The sequence below is a fragment of the Bombus fervidus genome, chromosome 13 (genome assembly GCF_041682495.2).
Source record: "Bombus fervidus isolate BK054 chromosome 13, iyBomFerv1, whole genome shotgun sequence".
Lineage (NCBI taxonomy): Eukaryota > Metazoa > Arthropoda > Insecta > Hymenoptera > Apidae > Bombus > Bombus fervidus.
The window spans coordinates 8553152-8574634 of record NC_091529.1 but is presented as its reverse complement, the minus strand read 5'-3'; the positions used below and the strand labels follow the sequence as shown (position 1 = coordinate 8574634).

At 35.7% G+C, this 21483-nt stretch overlaps 1 protein-coding gene and 1 long non-coding RNA gene across 5 annotated transcripts in view; one reads left to right on the top strand and one right to left on the bottom strand.

Moving 5' to 3' along the window:
• The window catches only part of Kst (spectrin beta chain, non-erythrocytic 5 kst), a 60210-nt gene that overhangs the window by 23367 nt on the left and 15360 nt on the right, over positions 1 to 21483 (top strand). For all 4 annotated transcript variants that reach the window (XM_072015834.1, XM_072015832.1, XM_072015833.1 and 1 more), the window contains exons 4-5: positions 20800 to 21025; positions 21124 to 21401. In XM_072015834.1, coding sequence (XP_071871935.1) covers positions 20800 to 21025; positions 21124 to 21401 — 504 coding nt within the window. The remainder of the gene's footprint in view (positions 1 to 20799; positions 21026 to 21123; positions 21402 to 21483) is intronic.
• On the bottom strand, positions 9555 to 14711 carry LOC139993784 (uncharacterized). The gene is made up of 3 exons (XR_011801460.1): positions 14222 to 14711; positions 10570 to 14150; positions 9555 to 10315 (listed from the first exon to the last, which is right to left on the bottom strand). It is a non-coding gene; the product is annotated as an uncharacterized lncRNA (long non-coding RNA).

Here is a 21483-nt window from a genome sequence, read left to right as displayed (position 1 = left end):
TTTCACAAATAGTCACATGAGAATTTAAAAAATATTTTAAGTTTTCTAAGAAAATATTATATCTAGGGAAATCTATGATTCTAGGGATACCTATAATTCTAGGGATACTTATGATTCTAGGGATCCCTATATATTTCTAATTTTAGAAAATGATTCTAGAAGAATTTAGGTAAATATAAAAAATAGTATCTAGGGAAACTCGAAATATAAAGTTTCATATTTTCTAGGAGAACATAAAATTATACTTTAAAATTAACACTATAGAACCGAGCGTTTTTATTGACAGACATCTTCGATAGTTTTTGCATTAATCTTTCAATATTTGCAACGGTTATATTTACGCTAAAAGTTTACAGTTCCTGTCATAATCAAACAAAAACGACTTGACAGTTAATTTCTCTTGAAATCTTCCTCTTAATCTTAAGATATCTTCATAAATGAACAAATTATCATATTCGACGTCTTCCTAGGTAAGATTAGAAAATTTCTCCCGGAGGTATAGATTCTAGTAGCTTTGTTCGCTACATCGATGTATCTAATTGTTCGTTAGAGAGGACGTAGGAAATAATTCTCACGCTTTCACGATTGTCTTCTCTATTTCGCGACAGCGTTACATTCGATTATGAGATTATGTAAGGGGCGGCGCTGTTACGTAAGTGAAAATTGAAATTTTCTACCGGCGAGGCTTTTCCTCGCCATGAACATTAATAAATGGCTGTATGTATTATCTGGCATATTCGACTCGTGTTTGCTCGATCGTTTCGTTACACTTGAGCTATCAGCCGTTTTATTCAAGCAACTGACTAATTACGGTTAAGTGTAAATGATGCCAGACATGAAAATTAAAAGTGATTTAGTTTCGCGAATTTTAAGAACGCTATAAAATCAGAAGAATGAACACGTGAAACCGTAAGAGAAAAGGTGAGATAAGCGACGCGTGGCTGCTACTTCCGGTAATGGGAGACTCTGATCGTGATCATCTTTCTTGGGCAAATCATAAATGCTATGCACACGTGTAGCGTTCGATGTCTCTAGAGAAGCGAAGAACGTAAAATTTAAGAAATTTTGAAATATAGAATTTTAGTTTATAATATAAAGTATGTTACGCCGTATGAAGCGGCCAACAAATCAGCCCTTATTACCTGACTGTCAACGGCCCTCATACCGTTATTCTGACCTTCTACAGACCCAAGGATCCACCATATACTCTAACGATAGTTTAATGTCTAACGTATGTAGATGGGTTAATCGGTCTGCACTAAAATTACGGGACGTAGAGTCCCGAAAAGTACTTTACGTTTACAGCGGGCTAATCACCACTACCTGGAATTTATTACGTGCTGGTAACAATCACGAATAAAACAGGTATCTGCCATACGGAAAGAGCGGATGTGTATACAAAGAAAAAAAGGACTTCATCCCAAAAAACAATATCATCCACTACCTAAGACGGTAGAAAGTCTCCTACTCCTGAGATGGCAAAAGAACGAACTGTGAGCCGAGTCTAGGCCAGTCTGTGCCACACATCTCTCGGGTTCCTTTGGCTCTTCAAGCCCTCGCGACAGTCAAGTCAACTGTTCGTACGACAATCGGGCATTCATATTAACTTTACGTTCCGTCTAAGTAATCAAATTCACTTATTCTTCGCTTGTGTATGAGAGTGTGTATCCGTGCAAAATAGAAATAAATATATATATTAATAAAACTGTAGACTACAGTTTTATTCCAACTGAACTACCCCTATTATCCCAAAAGAAATACGGGGATCGACCTGCTCGTGGTGTCGATTGATACAATCGTAACGGGAATTTACGACTCCCGTTGACGCGCCTCCTCGCGAACGCGTCTCCTCGCGATTGGCCGAATTTACAAAGTATAAAAACCTTCGAGTTTCTTCTTTCGAAAGAATAATGTGAGATCTCGGGAATATAGAAATTTGTACCTGTTGAAAAATCCAAGGTCTTCGAAGATCGAAGATTAAGAACTAGAAAACTTTGAAGCATAATAGGATTTTAGGTTGCCTTGATAAATACGAAGTCTAAGAATCTTCGATTTCCTTGAGCAGTGTAAGATCTAGGGAAATTTACAACCTAGGACTTTGAATCTTTAAAAGAAGCACAGAGATCACGAAAGCATAGAATATTCTATGTACAATTCTGGAGAGACAAAACAGTTTGCAACGGTTTCCTTTGGTTTACCAAGTCATACGACAAGAATAAATTATAAAAGTCACAATACTTAGAAGCAACGTCTTTCAGACGCATCTTGCGCCCACGATCCCGTAACTACATTACGTCGCGCCATATGCAGCATACATAAAACTATTATGTCATAAGCTACGAAGCATAGAGGCCATTCACGAGGACTTTGCACTTGTAGGGCTTCGCCGCAAGTTCCGCGTTCACGTAGGATGTCTTTTCTAACTTGTATGGCGTATGGTGTATCGACTATGAGAAGTACACCCAAACACTATACATTATACATGACTAACTTTATTATGCAATTTCGATGATAAGAATAATAATTAATTACCATGCTAAAATCGTTAGGCAATATATTTTGTATTTTTTTAAAGAGAACTTTTTAATTAACAGAAATCTATCATCACTTTATCTCTATCAAAAATATCATAAAAACAACATTAAATATAACATTTTAGATGCTTAAACAATTTATAAAGAATCATATAATATTTTAAGCGTTCTTTAAATTAATTGTTTTCTCACATACTTTAGGATTAAGGCAATATTATATTATAGGGAATTTAGGTTCTCCCTAGGATCTTCTAGGGATCCCTATAGTCCAAATGTAAGAAGAAAATTTCAAAAAGATTGCCATTCTCTATCGTCATCTATAAGAAGCAACAGTTATTATTTTTTAACACTTGTAACATTTCTAGTCATTAATGGAAACGTAATCTAATTTACTAGCAATATTACATTTAGATTCGAATGAAATTCAATCAGAAATGGTTTCTTATAAAAGCGGAGAATCGATTGGAAGAAAAGAAAATCCGCATTTCCGCATACATTCAACGTGTCAGTTTTGCCAAATGCGGAACTTTCGTCAAATACTTTCGCGATTTGCAGGTTTGAAATTCGTCGCGTTAGCCGATTTTCCTTCACTTTCTAAACCGGATGAAAAATCGTTGGGACGTTTATGGAATGTGTTTGCATTAGCCGAGGATCACCTTCCAGAAATAGCCGTGTCCTTTCCAATGATCCTGGTGGGAGATATCGCCCGTCATCACTCGGTGAACCAAGCGACTGTATATACAGACTATGGTGATTGATTCGCGTGCCAAATTCGATTGGGTGTGGTTGTCCCCAGATTTCGACATTTGTCATTCCTCTACACATATCGTTTCGAATTATCATTCGAGACTTGTTACTCGAATATGTCATTGTTGAACCAATCGTGGTCGTTTATCAAGTACACTTTGGAGCGGCTGATTGATAAGTTGACACATTATAGCTATTTTTTACGAGATGAAAATATCGTATATTAAGTCTAGAAGGAGAAATAGGAAACACTTGTAGTTTTTTAGTCCTTTGAAGAAATGTTAGGGACACTTTTAAATTTAAATTAACATTAATTTAAATTAGCGATTACAGATTTTCAGTTTTAGAGTGTTTCGGTTTATTGATAAATAATAATTAGGTATAGATCAATAAATTTGTAACTAGTTTAGTTAAATAGAATTATGGTAAGCGGTTTAGCTAGATAAAATTATTATACATCAAAGAAGAAGTTGGATTTTTAGTAAAGAAGAATATTTCTGTTAGAGAACGCATCTTCCTCTTCCAAAGAAGTGACATCTTTGTGAAATATTAAATATAATTGTCCAGAATCAGAAGAAATGAAAAATTGTATTAATTATGAAATAATTCTTCTTAATTCTCCGAAAGAAGAAATATCACAAAAGAAAACTTTAATTTGAATCGTTAATCCAGAAATGTTGATAATCTCTTTTGTTCTTATTATCAAATGACGAATCTATCAAGCGGGTAATTCGCGGATGGAAAGTTATTCGTGGAAAGGACATGTTTCGCGCGTGTTTATTACCGCTCATGTTACGCGATTCGCGGCAACCTCGTTACGTAAAGCATCTTGCTAATCGCGTATAAAAAGTGTAAAATATGCGGACGTGATCTTAGGCGAGCATTAAATTTATGTACCTGTTCGTAATCAACGCTGGAGCTTTCGGTTTACATGTTGCACATTGCTGTGTAAAATACCACCTATCTTATGGTTAAATTCTCTTATGTTCCATACTGTTGCTTTGTTCCTTAAAAATTCTGTATTATCGTAGCCGCAGTAATAGCATATAGCGAATAGAAAAATATATGAAAATTATTATAACTCTTTATCTAATAATAAATATTCCCCACAAATATATAATTCGTGCAACAGCATATCACCTACGTAAATCTGTAAGATTCTCCCTTGGAATACAAAGTACATGTATTATTTACTGCTAATTCATGAACACGTCGTGATTGTTATTTTTAACTATGATGAATTTGTTTTGACTACTATAATTTTCGAATTCTTTGATATTAACATCTTGCTCAATAAGCCAAAGGAGCGTCATTCTTTTTTTTTTTTGTTTTTGAATGATGAATTTTATATGTTTCTCTTAAACTCGAACAATTTTTTGAATTCAAGAGACTTTCAACGATATGTAGCTTGTATCGAATAGTTTTGAGGAAAACTCAGAAAAAATATAGCTGAACAATGTAGAGAAGGTCATACTGTGGAAATACATTTTCATTGTATCGTAGAAAGAGAAACAAAGATACGGAATTTGGAAGTTTGAAAGAATGCAAATGACGATAAGGAGGATGCAGAGAACATTATGCTGCAGGATTGCAGGATAGTGTTCGTGGAGCATTCTGTAACTATGTATCCAAGGCTCTGACAAGATAACTGCGTCTAAAAGGTGGATGGCTCTCGCTCTAGGGGCTGTTCCCATGACCGAAAGAATCGGAGCCGACAGTAATTAGGGAGGTAGCCTCGGGCCATTCGGAGAAACCGTAGTCCCCTTGCAGCTTGAAATAACCATACGTACAAGGGTAATATTTCTCAATGTCTAATCTCAAGGATAAGGGAGGATTAACGTAGGTACGGTCTGAGAAAAAGGAGGAATTTTAAGATTTTTAGTGCTAATAATTTTTGTTTTAAAATGGTTGTAAAATATATTGTACAAGGCATTATAGATAGGTTATTTAGGATGAGTTTACAATGCTGGAATATTGATTTAGTGAATTATTGGAATATTGAGATATTAGGGTGTTGAATTCTTTTGGTTTTTGGGATACTTGAGGTTTTGACTTGAATTTTGAATTATTAAGGCGTTGGAGTATTAGAGTATTGTAATGTTAGAGTACCGAAGCCTTTTTGTTTAGGAGTATTAAGTTTTTGAAGCACCAGAATGTATTTTGGAATATCGAAACATTGGTGTTTTAGGGATATTACGCATGCATGCTCGTCGTCGATATACGTATGAGGCCTAATTATATTGCCTTGTTGAAAAACGTAAGTCAATTCTAGACGTTTCTCTTTTAATTAGTCTTTATCTGCAGTTTAGTATTCAGTTAGGAATACAGTAGGAACTTCATTTGTTGGTAACTTTAATTAATGAGCGATTAACAGAACTTCTGTTGGTTGAATTCTCTTATCTAAATGCGAGCTCCTATTATGTAAACGAAAAATAATTGGTAGCGAGGAGAATTGATGAGCTCCTCAAGTTCGGATAAATGGAGCGTTAGTGTAATTTTTGTTTGCACTTGGTCTCATATCTTCTCTAATTAGGAGTTTACTACGAATATTAGTTAATTATGAATCAATAACACGTACGAAAAGTGATTGATTTCATTTTGATCGATGTTCAGTTGGTTTTTATTGGTTTATTCGAATTACTCGAAGGTGAGTTTGTATCTCGATTGCAACAGACCCTTTAAATTAGAGAGTTAAGGATCGATTCGAGATCCGAATAGAAGGATCTCGCGACGGATAAACGAAAGGGATCGAATTCGAAGGGTACAATTAAAGACAGAGAGAGGAGGAGATCTCTGGAAGGAGGACAGAACTGGAGGCAGGATCAAAGGAGCGAAACAGGGAGACATGGAGAGAAAGAGAGAAGTAAGGGTCAGCGACCGAGGCGAAACTTGCTAGACCGTGAGTCCCGCAGATGTGAAATGAAACCAGACGGCACATACGTTGCTCGTGTGCTGATCATTTCGCGTTAGACGCTGTTCCGCCACGAAGAACCGCTCTTACGAGCCTGTCCACACCTTTAGCCGACGCTTCTGACTGTCTGTGGACGCTCAATGACACTTCTTTCCTGATGTTTCACTCACAGAACGTGTAATTCAATGATGTCGATCAGGAATAGCGTTTTAACCAGAGATAGGTCGAGATGCGATTTTTAGATTTTGGAATATTCGCGAAACTCAAACCCGAAGCTTTGTGTTTCGGAACTCTTGAAACTGGGAACTCGTGAGATTCAGAATGATTATTTTTATTTTATTTATTTTTTTTTTTAATGAGAAATATCCATTTTGTTAGGAAGTAAAAATTTCTTTTGAGAAAATTAAATTATTTCCTTTCAATATGAATGATTAGGATCGGTGAAATCGTAGTACCGATTTAAATGAGCCTAAAGATTATACGGCAACTGGATTGGATTGGTATTGGTCAAATAAAAATAAATTCATATCGTAATCGTAAGCTATTTAAATAAATTATTATTTTCCTGGCGCCCGAGACTTTCGAATCTAAAAACAACCAAACAGATAGAACATGGATATTTTGTACATTTTTCCACATATCTTTCATAGAAATGCATAAGTACATAAACATTTAATTTTTTGTTAATATTGATAAATTATGATCTGAAAAATAGTGCAGATTTGATAACCTGCTGCTTCTAAACAATCATTGATTCATCGAATCAAAATCGCAAGTCTAGAAACATACGAATGTACTGTAGAAATCTTAACTGAATCACCCTGTACAATTAAGTTCCTAACCTTACTTCATATTGTAACATAGCCTATTCATAATTTCGCATTAGTTGCGCCATCTTGCAAAAGAACTACCAAGATTCACACGTGTTACATCATTTAACCAATAAGAAACCGATGAGTGGAGGAATTTATTTATATTTTTCCATGTACGCGTGATTAAAAGCTGACTCGTTGAAAGGACCAAGTAAAAAGTTTCGGTGAAAGTACAGCCAGAGGAACGTGTGACTTGCATTTCTTAGCAATTATCGTGAAAGGAGCGAGGAATCAGAATGACTTGTCGCAGATTATACAAAGTGTTAAAAAGAGACCATTCATTATTTATGTAGTACATAGGATACATCGTACTGAGTAAAAGGACCTTAGTACATATAGGTCGAAAGCTCAATCATTTCTGAGGTATAAATATTTTTATATATTAGTATCGTCAGTTCTCGATATTTACAGAAGCTGTTCCATACGTCCTCCTTCCATTTTCATACACGCTTGGCATCTTCATCTTACACAGTCGCGATTTCTCTTGAAAATTCCACATCTCTGACGAATTATTCAACAAGCATGTTGGGTTCGGTTACGTAATTCTTCGGTCACTTATCAGCGAAGAATGCACTTTGCTTTTCAAATAGTTACGTCTATAATAAAAGGTTCAATGGAGGATATTGAGAACGTGATTCATAAACATTGAGGTAAACGTCGCATGCGGCACGTAGAAGCCAGTAAGTCAATCATAATGCTAACATAAAAAAATGTATATATCTCGAAAACGGTCGAGCTTTTGACCTGTGTTTACTAACAATCTTTTTGGCTCAGTATGGTGTGTCTTATGTATTGTACAAATGTTGAACGTTTTGTTTTTAGACACCTTGTATATTTAACAGCGTAAAGATATCGAATAACGTGTGATAACCTTTGTTTTGAGACCACGATAGACGTAGGAATTCGGTAAACAATTAATTGGAACGATCTGGTGTTATCAGTTATTGACTGAGTTAATGCTGCGAGAGTAATTGGAACAGGGACATAGTGCGAAGATCAAGAGAATTTTTGCAATTACTTCTGAATGTGTTAAAATACAATTAATAAACAGAATATCGGATTTTGTGGTATTGAAAAGAGTTGTTCATCAACTTGAATTGTAAAATTTTGTAAAAATCACAATCTGCTGTGATATTATGTTACAAAGGATAATCGGCCCTTATCTTTTTAAAGATTTTTATTCGTTACTCCGTTACAAATTTGTCTATTTTTTCAAGTTCTCGTTGTTAGGTTTAGATAGCGCTAAAAATTGAGCGGTGATCTTTGAAAATTTGTCCAAATTTCTTTTTCGTTATTGAGATTAGTAATTCTATATATCAAGAGAAATACAACAGTTTATGGTTCGATAAATAAATTCATATTTCGCAAACTTAATAATGAACGCTGACAAGGCACATGTTCGTCATTGTATGCTTCATTATTTTCACCGTAGAGAAATAGCCGTCGAAACAACCAGAATCGTTTGTGGTACACAGACAAGATAGTTACCAGGGCAAAACCATTTGTCATTTTTCTATAATAATTGTGAATTTTTAAATTACTTCGCCAGTTAATGTTTTTTCATAGAAATTCAAAATGTAAAGTACATTATTTATGGAATGACATGATACAATGAGTGTGAATATCTTATCTTCTATTTATAATGATGATTTATGATTACGTCAAATGCTGATTTATAGCGGTCTTGAAAGAAAGATTCGCGCTTTTTAAACATAAATTAGTGATGTCACCGACAATTGTATAATGAAACGCAGGATTTACGTAGGATGCCTGACTTAATGTCGTCGTGAGTCACGATCGATTTTGTGGTGGAACAATTATCATCGGAACTCGTCCTCTTCCGGTATTCTGTTCTATATCCGGTGCACACTACGCTTCTGAAATATTGCACGATTTATTTTCCTTAACAAAGGAAATTGACTTGTAAATGTAAGATGTATAATAAAAAGTGGTTGTTAAAAATTAAGATGGAGGTTAGGTTGATAAATTGTGGATGGCTTACGGTTCTTCCGTGTGTACGTAGTACCCTATAAACAATCGATATTAATGGCCAACGAGGTTCATAAATATTCGGTTTTTAAGTTAACCATGATTTTATGCCGGTGACCTCGTATGCATTTCCCAAGTTTCTCTTTTTAGCACCCGTCAGAGAAAGCAGTATAGGACGCTTCAAAATTTTGGCCACACGTGTTCAAATGAAAAGTTATATACAACGTGATACAGAAATGTAGATATATAGGATTAATTGAAGTGTTCAGATTTTTATAAATGGTTTGAAATGATAGTTTCTTGAGATGCTACCAGTTATATAGGACATTCCAAGTATCATAAGTCATGTATATACATAACACGTACATAGTTAGGCTGGTTTGGTCGCTGTTGGAATTAAGTTTAGGTTAGATTTGGTTAGAGTTATACAGTCTTTCGAATGTCATGTATGAAGTGATTTACAAACTGTTTTAGTTGTGTTGCACACATTATCTTATTTAGCTATAGAAACTTATAGAAAAGCTTAAAACTGAATGTATGGTCATAGTGTGGGCAATCATTCCTATGTTTTCTTGAACAAATTTTTATTTTCTAATACAAACATTAGATAACCGTTTTTCATTCTTTGGATACTTTCACGTTTGAATTTATATAAAAGTTTTAAATATCAAAACTACAGATTCTTATTTATACTCTTGTTAGATAACCTCTACATTTTGATTGTCTCTATATAGGAGTTAAGTCAATTTTAATTTCTGTAGAACCCTTCATGTAGTATACAGTAAATTTAAGTGGAATAATAAAAATTAAAGAGACATTGATATAAATGATCGGGATATACAGACTATCTTGGAAATTAATTAGAATTACGTATCTATATCAACAATTGTACAGGGTGTTTCAATTAAACAATACAAAGAACCAATAATACATAATATATAAGATCAAAAAATATTTATATAAACTGTCACTGTTCTAGAACGACCTGTACAGACTGTACACTCCTATTTCGCCCTCGCTATGGCAGTTTCCCTGTATTTACGATTCTGTCGGAATAGTTGCCTCGTAGAAACGGCCAGTGGGCCATCAACATCGCGAAACGGTCGTAAAACCGAAAGGACGCGGCCCCAACCTCCTTCTAACAGATATCCACCTCTTTGCTGATCTTCGCGGTTGGTTCTCGTTGGCCAGCTGTTCAAAGCGATGTTCGATACTGTTTCATATCCCGTTGCAAATGGAATTACGTTTCTTGCACATAACCTCTAAAACACTCCGGCAATTTGAATTTTTTGAACTGTTCTGTAACTTGATAAATTTCAGCTTATTGCAAGGTACATAACGCTAAACGATCTTAAACTACTCTAAAGAGCGTTGTAAATTTTTTTTCAGTTACTATATTTCCTTTTTATTATAATTTTATTTTATGTGCGTGTGATTTATTGAAGGAATAAAACATAGATTAGGAAAAGATTTAATATTGTATAGTTTGTGATTTAATGATAATCTGCAAACTTACGGTTAACGTGAACAGAGTATTGAATTCTTCAGGAAGAAAGAACTTCATCGTCTTAGGTTTGCTATGATAGCATCGTCTGCAGTTGGTTGCATTGCCATTGGCCAGGAACGAAATATTGCGGAATTGCTGGTCAGAGACTGGAACAGCGTTCCTCGGCCGGTTCATCATTACGAAAGCTGATTTATTTGTTTCGTAGTGATGTATTCTCTGGGTATTGTTGAAGGCTTCTCGATCAACCTTGTGCTCTATAACCGTACAAGGTACTTCTGGTTAAAACATCGTATAACATTCGTGGTTTGCACCTGTGGTTTGTTATCTTTTTATGTTAATTGGAATGTGCAAAAAGTGAAGGACAAAAAGATCACTGTAAATAATTGTTGAGTTAATTGTATAAGTGACGTAAAAGGAAGAAATTGTAGAAATTAACTCAATAATTACTTGTGTACTTAATAATTCTTATCTTTATTACTCAGTCAGTTAAGTTACCAAAGATTGGTAATTAAATTTGCCATACTAATTACTTAAGAAAGATCAAGCGATAAATTAAATCTTTAAAAAATGAAGCCATTTACAAGTCACCTTCCATTTGCATAAAAATAAGCATACGATATATATCTATATAATATTTTTATGGCAAAAATTGCATCTTTACCGCAAAGAAAGGGGAGAAAGAAGTGAGTTAATTATGTTCCTCAGGAGATAAGTTTCACGTTTAGTGGGTTGACGACTCGGAGGAATTGCGAATTTTTCGTATTCACGCGCTGTCTCGTGTAATAAAATCCATTTACCGACGCTTCGATGCTGTGATATAAAAGTGACATGGGTCTTACTATATATTCAAGTATTATAGCGGTATGTGTCGTTAAAATTGATAAGGAAGAAACGCTCGTTTCTTGGAACGTATTTTATCAAACATAATACGAATATCTTTATTTACATGGGATCTCGTATCTTCACGATGATTAGTACGAACGATAACGATTTCTAGCTGAATCTCTGTAAATCTTTTTTAACGAAGTACCTCGATCATCTTCTCTTCTTACTTCTTCAATTCGCCAAATTATAATTCTAACTTCTTCAAGATAATTGCTACTACGTAGAAAAAATATAAAAATATAAAATAATATTTTGTCTGAAATCCTTTCCCACAGAAATAGACGAATTATTCGCAAAATTACATGCGTAAGAACTCTCTCTCTCTCTCTCTACTATCTCTCTATAATCATGAATCCTATTTTCACATTCCAAGAGAAATCAAATAAACTTGCTGAATTAGCGTCATTCAAGTGAAAATAATCATGATCGGGTAACGCTATCGGACAGTGTGGAGATCAAAGGGGCAAACATGTTTCAAATTCGCTAGTAATTTTCATCCACTAGACTTTTCCCTATCCTCTCTCTTTCCCCCCTTGTTTAAGTCGGGCCATGTAGCGGTTTTTCTACGGCATCGTTTACAACTGGCGATGCGCATTCTTGGCAGGACTGCGGAATGTGGATCGAAGGCACGCGAACGTCAGCTCGCGAAAGGACATTCCTGATCGTGACCGTGCAGCGCACGCGGTGCAACACGAATGATTCTCGATGTTTCGTCATCGTTTAAGGAATCGTACAAGCACCACGGATGAGTCGCTTATCCGCTTTTACCGTTAAACCTGTACCACTGGACGTTCCGCGTAATTCGAGCTCCGGTTGTCGCCATTAGGCTTCCTGGACCATTTTTTCTATCTTCTTCTTTATGTCTTTTTCTACTTGTACTCTAGATATCCTAACATCATTTTACATTCTTCTTAGGTGTTCCTCGTAACTTTAGAGTGCTTTTGAGAATAGTAAGTCCTGATACGTGTATTCTCCTTTAATAGTTTAGATTACCTTTAAATCTTCTTTGCAACTTTTTAATGCCGAGAACTTTTTAAGTGAGAATTTGGAATTCGACTAGTTATAGTGTTTTTAGAATGGATAGTAATTATTTACATACATCTTTTGTCATACTGTAGATTTAGAATCATAGATCAATATCGTTAAGCTACGTCTTCACTAAAACAACATTGTGAATCTTTTTGTTGCTGTTCCATGTTTCTTGAAAAAATCACAATTACTTCAATGTGGGCAAAATGTTTCTGTAATTTGCTGTATGTTGCAAATGTTTTGGAATACGCAGCAACAAAAGAAGAGAACAGAAGGTTGCTCGTTGTTTGCTTCGACGGAGTCGAAGCCTCAAATTATCATGGCTGTTCAATATCTTCGATAACAAGTTAAGTTGCTCTGAGATTCCGTTGCATTTTATTGTGACACGAATGATTAATCTATCCAAAACCATGCTACGAAGAGTGCCATTAGCAAGCCATCGTAATCAGGTCCATAATCTTACATTGTGATCTAGTAGTCACAATAGATTTGTGATCATCTTGATTAAAGTCAGATTATAATGCAACGCTTTCAAAGCATGTTGGGATCACTTCCGTCAAAGTTAACACGCGAACAAGCATACACAATGAGATTCCAATTTGTTTCTTCATAAGCAGTCAGTGATTCTTGCTGGTCCAATCTACCTACTACCCTTTTCATCGGACATGAGCTTCTTACAAAAGCGGTAATCGATTTTCATCTTGACTTGCGCGACTTATACGTAGACCACCCAGCTGTAAATTATTGAATAACGATCGTATCGCCGGTTACGGTGCACGTTTTTGCACGCTATATTGTAGCGGTCACATTTTAGCCAGTAAACGTCGGACGAAACGAGCGAGTTCACAGGCGAGTTGTAGCACGGTGTCGGTCGATGCAGGGAACGTAGGAGTTGCATTCCACGTTAAATGCATTAAGAATGCCTAGTACCATTCCATTGGCTTCGCACAGTCTGCCAACCCTGTTGTTTACTGTAATATGTTCATCACACTGGTATTAATTTCGTTTCTCTGCTTTGTATCGTGTCAAGAAATTGAGACGAAAATAACGTTGTTCGTTAATTTCTACATGGAAACTTCTTTCTTAGTAACTGATGTTAATGTACTAGAGTTAACGAAATTAAAAAATATGAGATCAGTAGAATTTACATATGTGTATTACACTGTATATTTTCAGGAAAATGAAGTGTAAATAACGCGGTTTATTAATTCCAAAGATCTAAGAAAGTCCCTGCTAATAGACCGATAACTAATTTAAATGTACTGCGGTTAAGAAGATTTAAAGAAATATTAAAGGTGGTGTATTTACTATAATTTATTCTTTTTACTATTTTCTCCGTAATCTTTGTACGTAATTATAGCTTCAGCCTGTGATTCAACATCCTCTCTCACACATTCCATAACTAGTCTCACTTGCCTCTGCAAGCATAGTTACCTATATATGAATTTAATCGCACATTATCATAACGTGATCCGTATATGAATAAACTTGTCTTGTTATAAAACAACCGAGGATACAGCGTTCCTCAGACGTTCAGCTTAAAGCCCGTCTGATAACGGTGTGGGCAATTAAGCGAAATGAATGAACGGATAATCGGATGAGTATTACGAGACGCATGATGCATTTAAGGACGTCGACTTTACGTATATCCGTGCAGGATGGCCGAGGCAACCTGTCTAACAAGAAAATGATGCGTAAAGTTGCTGCAAAGCAATGCTGATGGAATTAATCGATCAATGCTTGTTACCTGGTCAACGGAACTAGTTCACCGTGTAAGATTCGATAGTTTATGGGAGACGTTAAATGCACACGATATCGATCTTGAGCATGAATTTATTGACTTGGGATAAACGCACTCCGTGGAGGCATTTATGTCCTTTTAAATGACGCTGTATACACCGATGGAAAAACTTCAGCGCGAATAGAATCGAATTTAACACGAATTGTAATAAATGTTCTCCTATTTGCAAGTTGAATATTTGTAATTATGATATACTACGATTGTTAAAAATGACAACGTGAGTTCGTGCTCGCCCTCCATATGCAGATGCGCTAGTTAGAAAAAACAGTAACTAGAAGATTGTTCTAGATACAATCGATAGACTCAATCAATAGTTTTAAGTTCTTTTGTTTCTTTTTTCCCCTAGTCCATGTAAGTGTGTGCAGTAAAGGTTTTTCGGCTCAAAACGGTGTCATAGATTTATCCGTACAATATAGTAATGACTATTGTGATCCTACCTCTGATTATAGAAATAACAACAATAATATGTATTATGTGTATATGATCTTTTTTAATAATATGGCTGACAATCTCGTGAATCTTTATTGGCTCGGTAAATGTCCGTGAAACAACACCGGTTGTCACACAACGAAGTCGTGAAGCTTCTGACATTGCCGCGCACCAAGAATGAAGAAGAGAAAGACGTTGCTCGAAGGGGGGATCATATCGTCTCGCTATATTGTGGCAGCGATTCTAAACATGATCGCAGCGAAGAACATCGCTGTTTTGTTACGAATATCCGTGTACTGTCTCTGGTTCATATTCTTAATGTTCTATTCTTGCTCCCCTTTGTCGTAGGTTAATGTTCCATACATCTAAATCTTCCTCGAGAACACCGCATCGAAATTCTTCAAGTGGTCCTTGAAATTAGCCCTGAACATACAGGCGCTTACAGGGAACTCTATTTTATGCCGTGTATAGATGAATAAATGCATCTGTTCGGATTAAATTAAATAATTATATAGACTATTGAAAAGGATTTTGCTAAATTGGTAATGTGTATGTTCTTCGTCATTTGGTTACAAGATGGTACCAAAAATTCTTAGCTTCAGTGTGATGCAAATTGCTTGTGTTATCTCAGAATATGTAGCTACTTGATGAGGCAGGTTTGTGGTACATTTCCTAATGACTAGTTTTTTTTTTATTTATTGTTTGAATTTTTACAATTTGTCCAGAAGGACATTTGGTAAAATATTATATCTTAGTGAATAAAAAAAAAAAAAATAAAAATAAAAATATAGTATGTGGGTGGCTACCCCCAGCGGGGTACCATCATCGTGTTTGCTAAGTTATATCCTTTGTGAGGTCTGTTGGGTGTTTCCTTTTTAGTCTTCTTTCTATGTTTGTTGTGTTTAATGACGAGTGACTCTATTTTCTTCTTATACAGAAACCTGACCTAAAACATAGATATTGTACAATATACAATATGTCTAAATTTCATTACAATTTCATCTTATTACAAAACATACTTTTCTTACGATTCCTTAAATATATTTCACGTTTATGCTACATAAGACAAACGCAACACGATCGAGTCCTTTGTTAAAAAATTGTTTCCATCGAACGCGTCCTTTCGATCTTTCTCGATTCGATCGAACTCGGCAAAGAATAAAAGAATCAGGCAAAAAGGAACAAGGAGAAGAAGAAGAACGTGAAGGAGAAGAAGAATGAAAACAGAAAGAAGGCAAGAAAAAAAAAAAAACAAGAACATTAGCCGTTTCGCTGGTCGACAGAGTGGTGCTCGAGCCTCGAGCTGACGTGCCATGGCCTACAACAAAAAGCAATCGGCCGATAGGACGAGTACCGGTTATTTAACGCCGTCGTCTTTATGCCTGCTTATTGGCCGGTTGTCTCGTTGCACGAGTTTTAACTGTGCAACCCCACCTTTTCGCTGGATGTAACAGTACCGTATAAGACCGTATTCTCAGTCTTACTATGCAGTCCGAGGCTCATTCATTATTCATACACCATACGCTGATACTCTGGACGCTTATAACGTGATCGTATGCAATTTGGCTGGTTGGAAATTCGACAGTCAATGTGTGTACCTGGGTTAACGGACGTGTCGATGAAATTGTAGCGAAATACAGACACGAAGATAATAGTCGTCCAAAAATCATGCTGTGCGTTTGGATGTTGGCTCCTTCAATTTGTTGTCGTGTTCGCTCAGTTATTAGGCACGAATTGCGGCTCTAGTGATGGGACTTGGAAACACTTCGAATCGCTTCGAATTTGTATTGTGCATGAGGCGACAAATTCGGATCGCTTGGAACATGATTCGAAGTTTGAAGTTCTTTTGTAAATCTTGATAAGTTTGAGTCTTTAAAGTCTCGAAAGTCTTGATCGTTTTGAAACTGTTAGTTTCAGTTTTGAAAGATCAAATTATCATACATACATTTATTTCACAAGATGATCGAGACTTCTGATACGATCAAGACTTCTAAAATGATCACGATTTTCAACATTTCCTAGACAATCGAAGCTTTGATGGTGATCAAGACTCCTAAGACTGCCAAGACTTTAAAGATTCAAGACCTTTTACATGATCAAGGGTTTCAAGCTTCGAATCATGTTTAAAGTGATTTGAATATACAGATGAGATACGATTTGAAGTGTTTCAGATCCCATCACTAGCTACGGCACGCTCGAGGAGTGGTTGAAACGCGTTAAGTGAAATGATCTGTATCGCGAGCAAGGGTAACCGTATCCTAACGTCGTGACGTGAAACGGTGACTGGAGTTGGTCATGTTTAACGTAGAAAAATGTAGAAAGCCTGAAAGCAGAGCATTATTCGAAAATGAATTTTAATAACTTCTAAGTTAGTTACTTTTAAAGGAGTTAAAGAGTCGCAGTTATCTTGATTTCTTAAGAACTCAAACCTTTAGATTTTAGCCTTCCTCTTCTTCAGTTTGACACAAATCTGTGATAAATAAGCATCATGCAAGTTTTGGTCGTAGATCTAAAAGAAAATAAACAAAATTAGAAAATTGTTATGTTGCTAGGTTGTGAGCTTTACGCGACGGGATCGTAAGCATGACCGATAATGATACATCATCTACAATAGTTACTCTTCTATCAAACTGATCTATCCTGTAGAACATTCGCACTAGTTTGTAACGACGACGTTCTCATAATATATTAGATGGCAAAATTGATAAAAGGTACAACGAAATGGTTAACGTGTACTCTGGTAGGTATTATGCAAATATTCTTGAATCTGTTATTATCGAGCGATCGCGTCGATCGTTACATATACGAAGCGAGCGTCACGACTACAAATTACGCGACAGGAAGCAACGTATTTGCTCTGCCGTGTAATGCGCATCGTTCAAACATTTGTTTACTCATCGTAAGCTAATCGTTTCACCGGTGAACGCGCGATGATTGATTCTAACGTGTGGTTAACATCGATCTACGAGGCGCTTCGAGGTGGAAGCTTGTCTGCCACATTGTTAATTAAATGGAACGTAATGGTTCGATGCTCGCGCTTAGAGAAATAGATAACTTCCGTATGTAAATGAGAGTGGTCATGTAGGTAAATCGTCTTCTGGTACCATTTAGCTCTTTTACTTAATCTCTCCTTTAAAGACCTTCGCATTAGCAAAGACAGCCGTGATATTTTATCCTTTATATCGAAATTCTCATTTTGTAACTTCCTTTGAAATGAAATGGAACGGGAAATATGGAAATAATCATAGTAAATATTAATAAGTAAAATACTAAAGAGTATTGTTGCAGTAGTATACTATAAACAGTATAAAGTATAAGTACTAAAATGTATTGCCAGTTTGTTGAGACAATCTGCAATGATGTCATCAGTATGCCATTAACAGCGACACTCATTTCTATATTTATATAAACGGTAATCCACTACGACGAATCATCAAAACCATAAATTTAATCATACAAAATCTGTACCTTTGTCCTGGTTCCTCTCACTTACGGTATTTTTCACACCATTTTCCCAACTATTTTCCCAACCATATACAGAATGGTCATCCTGCTTCAGGTATTGTATTCATGGTACAAGTGGAGTCATCGATTTTCTCAGAAACAAAACCAGCGTAATTGTGTTATTCTTGATTTTCCTCTTGTTTTAAGTCATAGAATCTCAGTCATAGAAAACAGTAGAATATGATTATTTTTGTTCGAAACTCTCAAGGTACGAAGGTGCGACTTTATCGCATTTTATTGAAAAAAGTTTTCAAAAGATTATAACATGTTGTACTCGTTCTCTACAATCCGGAATTCAACAGCATAGTAGCGAATTTTCCAATATTTAATAAAATATTTAATAACTGCTTATGCAGTTATGGAACGTAGGTAAATTACCGACCGATCTATAAGTGAACGACCCAATTCACCGGCAAGTACGATTTGGTGCACATTCGTGCAATTTGATTTTATCGCTAACTGTTATATCGCAGTGGAACCAGGTTGTATCTTCAGAATGCACTCTATTTTTATACCGACCTGTGTTTACCTACCATCGATGCCTTTTCCCCCGTCCACGTAAATTCTTAATGTCCCACATGTTTTGGATTCCATAAGTCGACCAGAAAGAAACGATTTTCATTTCCCAACGGCCTTGATAGACCGGGTACAAGTGATCGGACGGCATTCCAGCAATCGCGAGAACGTCGCGCTTCGGGCGCACACCGCGATTAAGTATAATAACGTAGTCGAGCTGTTTGTTGGCCCACGAGCGTTTCTTCGGGATCGTCGTTCATAACGTTCCGTCGAACGTGTCGGAGGAATCAATGAAGTCATAAGTCGATGTTGAAACACCGCTACAACTTCATTCTACAAGATCAACCTGGTTGCACAATATATTTGTTATGCACTTGTATGATTACAATTCAAATAAACGAACGTTGTATACCGTGCACTATCTACGTGATAATTAAAACATATAAAATAAATTAGAAATTATACTATAAAATAAATTATACCATTTTATAATGGCTACCTACCTATTTTATAGTAACTATTAGTAAACCGCGGATGTTCACGCAAATTTATATTCTTATGAATGCAACCGAGATCCTATATATGATTATAATTGGACTGCGGATGCTTGTGCAAATTTATATTTTTATGAACACAAATAGGAAAATGGGACGTATGTAGAAATTCGTTTCACATGTTAAATATTATAACAATTGCTGTGTTTTGAATATTTTATATATTTTTCTATATTATATGCATTCTTTGCATAAACATCCAGAGTCTAATTATAACGAGTACAGTTCTTTGGATATTTCATATGCTATTGTTTATTAGGCGCATTCTATAGATCTTTGTATCTTCCTACAAATGCATAACCTCCTTTAAGTAAATAATAGGTGTCAAATATAATTATATCTATAACCTGATACAACGAGATCGATTTTCGATGTTAGATAGCTAGATAAGTTTGTCTAGGTTAGGTTATTAGTATCCATGACACTTTGGTCGATATTATCGTTGTGCTGTGCACTCCAATAAGCCTGCGGATACTCCAATCTGTAAAAATAACGGCACGTAGATTAAACATTCTTCTATGTTTATCTTAGCAGGAAAGTGGCGCATATGTCACTCGATTTCCTCGTTAGCTTTCAGGAGAAATATTCTTCAACTGTCAAAGCTAAAAGTGACAGTGATTATTCAATTTAACGTCTATTCATGTCTACTTTCGAACGTTTATGACAACCAGAAGTGGATGACCCAGTACCTTGTATATCTGGCTCCTTTATTTTCAATAAGTGCATTATCACAATGTGCTGTACCCAAGGCCGTCTAGCAGTTGTTACTTTTCACATGACGCAATGCGAATGCATGCCCGTTTTATCATAGCAAGATGCTCGTGCACAGGCCTCTATTAAGACCCACTGTTTACGCAATACGCACGATGCCAATAGCCAGCGTGCATTCCGCTCTTTTACTTATTCGTGCATGCGCGCGCAGGAGTACACATAGATTTATGCACACGTGCACATTGGAATGCGAATTATCATTGTGCTAGCAGTCCACCGATCCCTCCTCATAAATTCTCTATGGGTATATTATACGTTTGCATTCACCTGAACAGGGAATTGGAAGTTTTAATAAAGTTTAGGAAGGGGGGAGCTTAAATAAAATTATAAGAAGGATTGTGGGAATGATTATTAGTTTAGGTATAATTAGCTCTTGTATTAGATTTAATTTTGATGGACTACTTAATGGAAGCTGATGAAGGAATTTCTGGAAAAGCCTCTGGGCATTTTAATCTCCTGATCTTTGGAGATTTTAGTCCAAAATATTTGGGATTGTTTTCATTGTATGAGCTTTTTATCAAATGAAGAAATGAAATCAAAATGAAGATTTGTCTCGTTTAGTAAATATTGTAACGCGATTGTGCTTCGGATGTTTTAGATATTTTTACATATTGTACATTCTGTACCGTTCTTGTTTCTTTAAATTTATCATAAAACCCATAGTCTACCGATTAATTATTATGATTGTTACGATAGACATATTCGAAGCTTGGTTGTTTATAATATTAATTAACTTTTTGTGATTTATAGGTTCGTCTGGAGAGTATAGGAGCAGAAGATATAGTGGATGGAAATCCAAGGTTGATACTGGGTTTAATCTGGACTATTATCTTGAGATTCCAAATTCAAGAAATTGAGATTGACGTAGACGAAGAAAATGACAGTAGTGAAAAGAAATCGGCCAAAGATGCTCTATTACTCTGGTGTCAGAGGAAGACTAATGGATATCCTGGTGTTAATATTCAAGATTTCACTGGTAAATGCAGCAGTTTCAATTATTTTGCATTCTGTATTAATTACGAAATTAACTTACAATTTGTACATATGTATACATAAATGTATGGTTGATTATAGGATCATGGAGAAGCGGTCTTGGTTTCAATGCCCTTATCCATGCTCACAGACCAGACCTAGTCAATTGGTCAGAATTACAGCAAAATAAAAATATCGACAATCTTAATTATGCTTTCGACGTGGCCAACTCGGAACTTGGAATTCCGCGATTGTTGGACGCGGAGGATGTTGACACTGCTCGGCCTGATGAAAAATCCATCATCACGTACGTTGCTTCTTACTACCACACCTTCGCCAGGATGAAAAATGAGATCAAGAGCGGCAAAAGAATCGCGAATGTAAGTGAATTTTTATATTATACATCTGTTCTTTAAAGTTCATTGATTTAATTATTAAATAATCTTAAAAATCAATATTATT